Consider the following 4,612-nt stretch of genomic DNA (forward strand, 5'->3'; position numbering starts at 1 on the left):
TAACGAAATGACTTAGGATATTGGAGCTTTTCCTCCAAAGTCTCGTGTTGAAGCATTTATGATGGAATAGGCAAAATTAGCAGACTCCATTGGCTTAAATGTGTTTGTCATATCATAGAAAGTAGCATGTCGGTTTAAACTCCTGTGTATCTAGGTGTGCCTTTCACATAATGCGTTCTCCATAACATGTCCTGTTCTTTACCTTATAATCCTACATGCCTTTTTAATTCTTTATTTTGTTAAAGGACTTGCTATTGTTACCAAATATATTACAAAGGGCTGGAAAGAGGTCCATGAAATGTATAAAGAAAAAGCACTTTCTGTGGAGACTGAGAAATTATTAAAGTATCTGGAGGCTGTAGAGAAAGTGAAGCGCACAAAAGATGAACTGGAAGTCATTCATCTGATAGAAGAGCACAGACTGGTTAGGGAGCATCTCCTAACAAATCACTTGAAGTCTAAAGAGGTAAGCAAATTATAATATGTTAAAGCATGTGATTAAACACGAGGAACTTACGCTGTGTATTAAAAGGATAAATTGTGGGTAATGCTTTTAAAAAATAATACTTAAAAAAATTAATACTTAAAAAAAATTTTTTTTTTTGCCCCACCACACAGTTTGCAGGGTCTTAGCTCCCCAACCAGGGATTGAACCTGGGCCCCAGAAAGTACTGAGTCCTAACCACTGGACTGCCAGGGGATTTCCTAAAAAAAGTAATTTAAATATATCTTAAAATTAACGTTTATTTAAAACACCTAACACAATGCCCAGATGTAGTTGGCATTTTATAAATATTAGTTTCACTCCAGAAAATGTGCTGGTTAATTTGCCTCACTAATTAAAATAAATAAATAAAATTCTTATATGCAATTCCTTTACAAAATATACGTCACTTTCTTACCCTAGTAAAGAGCAAGTTATTTTATTTGATGAGCCTTTGACCAGTTCACACCGATTTTTATTTAGAACGTGCCCTGAACCGCAAGAGAAATACTTAAAGTCTATGTTATTAATTGATAACAGCTATATTATACATATTCATTTACCCTTAATTCCTTATATTTCTACCTGTGTTATTGCAATAGGTATGGAAGGCTTTGTTACAAGAAATGCCTCTTACAGCATTACTAAGGAATCTTGGAAAGATGACTGCTAATTCAGTGCTTGAACCAGGAAACTCAGAAGTGTCTTTAGTATGTGAAAAGTTGTGTAATGAAAAACTGTTAAAAAAGGTAAGCATTACCTTTGTTAACTATTACTAATTGAAAAAGTTGGCTCCTAAATTTTGGAAATGCGGTTGGCACATTTTTTAGGTATTCAGAGACCAAGTTGCACTGACTCTTAAATCTAAGATTAATATGTCCTCATTTTTCTTTTTTCTTTATGAAATAGATTTATTAGCCATAATAACAAAAATCTAAAAGAAATAGTTACTGTTTTTCACTTGAATTTGACATTTGCTTTCTGTCTTTGTTGTGTTTCTAGGCTCGTATACATCCATTTCATGTTTTAATTGCGTTAGAAACTTACAAAACAGGTCATGGGCTCAGAGGAAAACTGAAGTGGCGCCCTGATGAAGAAATTTTGCAAGCTTTGGATGCTGCTTTTTACAAAACATTTAAGGTAATGGTTTGATTTTTATTTTAAAACAAAAGACCCAGTTAGGATTTAATATCACATTTTAAAGATAATATTAGTAGTTTAACCATTTTTGATTAGATATTCATTTGTTTTTTTTCTTAGTTCATGTGAAAATGAATATATAATTAACATTGTAAGCTTATGAATAAAGTACTTCTCTCTACCTTTGGACAACAACCAGTTATCCTAAGATCATTTTCATAAGTTTTAAGGTACCAAATTAAAAACTTTGCATTCCTCTGGAGCCCTGTGACTTGGTCCTCTGTCCTGTTTTTCCGTTAATCAGTAGTAGATCTCTTCTGTCTTGATAGGAAGTAATTTTTTTAGGAATGGTAAATTTTATGTTATTTGTATTTTACCACAAAAAACTTTCTTGCGAGAAATTCCCAGTTTACTTCATGTGGAAAGATTTTTAAAAAATGAAGATGATAACTTCTTTAAATTACTAAATAGGCCGTCTTATTTCCTTTGTTTTACCTCTAGTAAAAGCTAAGCATTTGTAATTGTCGATTGGTAAATCAAATATCAGGCCTTTTATCTTAGTCTTTTGAATGAAAATTAAGTAAATATGATTCGTTAGAAATTTAATATACTTATCATTTCTTTGATTGCTTTTAATGATTGTTTGGTTTTATTTTCTCTTTAGACAGTTGAGCCAGCTGGAAAGCGTTTCTTACTGGCAATTGATGTCAGTGCTTCTATGAACCAAAGAGTTTTGGGTAGTGTACTCAACGCTAGCACAGTAGCCGCAGCAATGTGCATGGTGAGAACACCTAAGACAATTTAGGATTTTGCCACCCTAAAAATGTTTACCCTGGGACAAAACTATAAAGTTGGATATGATCAAGAATTATGTTTTTGCTTGTTTTAAGCAAAGCTTTAAGTATTATATATATACTTGGGTATACTTGTATATACTTTAATACTTAGGTATATACAATATTGTAGGTATATTGAAAAAGCATGTCTAAAGAAAAGTCAGAGTAGAAATTTTAATTTTACAACAACAGATTAAATATTACCAGTATTTTTAAGGAAATAGATAATGCTTAGAGAAATTATTAATGAATATAGACGTTAAAAGATCAGGAACTAATAATAACAGTCAGGAGACTTGTTCTAGCCTGACTCTGTCTCTGAATAACAAGTAAATGAACCATAGGCGAGCTTCTTGGCTTCTCTTCTGTGGGTTTATTCCTTATTTAATAAAACGAGAATAATAATATATACTCTATTTGCTTCAAAGGATTGTTGTGAAAACCAGTTTCTTTATAAGAGTTTGTAAAAGTACTTTGAAAGTTATACCACTGTTACTGTGTAGTTTCCAAACACAGTAATATAAGTTTAGAAATAAAAGTAAGCATCATAGGATATTTTCTTTTAAAGATGAACTTCAAGATACTGTATTTGTTTCCCCAAAATCTACTGAAAATTACTACCATTGAATTTTTCAGGTTGTCACACGAACAGAAAAAGATTCTCATATAGTTGCTTTTTCAGATGAAATGGTACCATGTCCAGTGACTACAGATATGACCTTACAACAGGTTTTAATGGCTATGAGCCAGGTAAGAAACTGTTTTATTAAGTTTATTTAACATGTATTATATAAAAATTTATTGATGTCATTCCTGATATTAATAAATTTGTGAGAACAAATTGTTTCATCTCAACTTTCTCATGAACACAAAATCAGAAATATATATACAAGCTTTGGGAAAGCCTATATATTGGGTCTAAACAAAATAACCGATAAAATAGTATTTTTAAGTATTTAATTATTTCAGACATGTCAGTACAGAAATGAGGGCATTTTCTTGCATTCTTATCGATGTTTTTTTTCCGAGTTAGATCCCAGCAGGTGGAACTGATTGCTCTCTTCCAATGATCTGGGCTCAAAACACAAATACAGCTGCCGATGTCTTCATAGTATTCACTGATAACGAGACCTTTGCTGGACATGTCCATCCTGCCGTTGCTCTGAGGGAATATCGAAAGGTAAGATAAATTCTAATATTCTTTCTCACCCCAAATAAGATTCGATTCTCAAACATTGACTATGTTTTTCAAAAAATGATACTGAAGGTAGTTCTGTACCTTTGTATAGGAATGTTACGCCACCTCTGGACTCAGTAGTTCTGTACCTTTGTATAGGAATATAACACCAGTTCTGGAAATAAAGAAGTACTGCCTACACATACACAATTTATTTCAACAAGTTCCAGTTCCATACATTTTAATATCTTTTGCAAACAGTATTTTCGATAATAATCAAAATTTTTGTTACCTTAGCTGTAAATTTTTAATGATTCAGTGTGCTCCTTGAAAAATTAAAGCATCATTTCTGAGTTTTGCTAAGGATTACATAAACCTAAAGCAAAGCTGTAATCTGTGTTTTAAGCTTTATGGGTATTTCTGTGTTCTAATCAGTGCTCTCTAGTTGAGCTTTCTGAAATGATGGAATTGTTCTATATTTGCACTATCCAGTATGAAATCTACCAGTCATGTGGCCTGTGGAGCACTTGAATTGTGGCGAGTGTGACCGGAAGTGGAAATAGAGCTTGATGAAGAGCAGTGGTTCTCAAAGTGTGATTTTCCTACTAGCAGCCTTAGCATCACCTGGCACCCTGTTAGAAATGAATATTCCTGGGCCCCATGGGAGACCTGCTAAATCAGGAACTCTGGGGTGGGACTGTGTTTTAACAAGCCCTTCGGGGCATTCTAATGTATGCTTAAGTTTGAGAACAAGTGAGAGAACGGAATTCGGAGTCAAGACAGCCCGGGTTCTGAGTCCTGGGCCTTTCTCGTTATATTAACTGTGGATCCAAGTGAATTATCAATATTTAACTGATACATGTCATAGTAGTATATCACTACTGTGATATGTGCCATAGTAGTTAAAAGTACTACGTAGGGCTTCCCTGGTGGCGCAGTGCTTGAGAGTCCGCCTGCCGATGCAGGAGACGCGGG

The 4,612-nt window shown here is 33.5% G+C and overlaps 1 protein-coding gene across 1 annotated transcript; it reads left to right on the plus strand.

Moving 5' to 3' along the window:
- Nucleotides 1–245: 245 nt before the first annotated feature.
- Nucleotides 246–3,640, plus strand: LOC103078779 (60 kDa SS-A/Ro ribonucleoprotein-like; the record flags this gene model as incomplete). The annotated part of the gene is made up of 6 exons (XM_007463238.1): nucleotides 246–466; nucleotides 1,087–1,233; nucleotides 1,487–1,624; nucleotides 2,289–2,405; nucleotides 3,097–3,210; nucleotides 3,494–3,640. Coding segments are annotated over 6 exons (884 nt in total), but the record flags the coding sequence as incomplete, so codon positions are not given.
- Nucleotides 3,641–4,612: the final 972 nt, after the last annotated feature.

Source organism: Lipotes vexillifer, unplaced genomic scaffold (assembly GCF_000442215.2).
Source record: "Lipotes vexillifer unplaced genomic scaffold, Lipotes_vexillifer_v1.1 C27435686, whole genome shotgun sequence".
NCBI classification, from domain to species: Eukaryota; Metazoa; Chordata; class Mammalia; order Artiodactyla; family Lipotidae; genus Lipotes; species Lipotes vexillifer.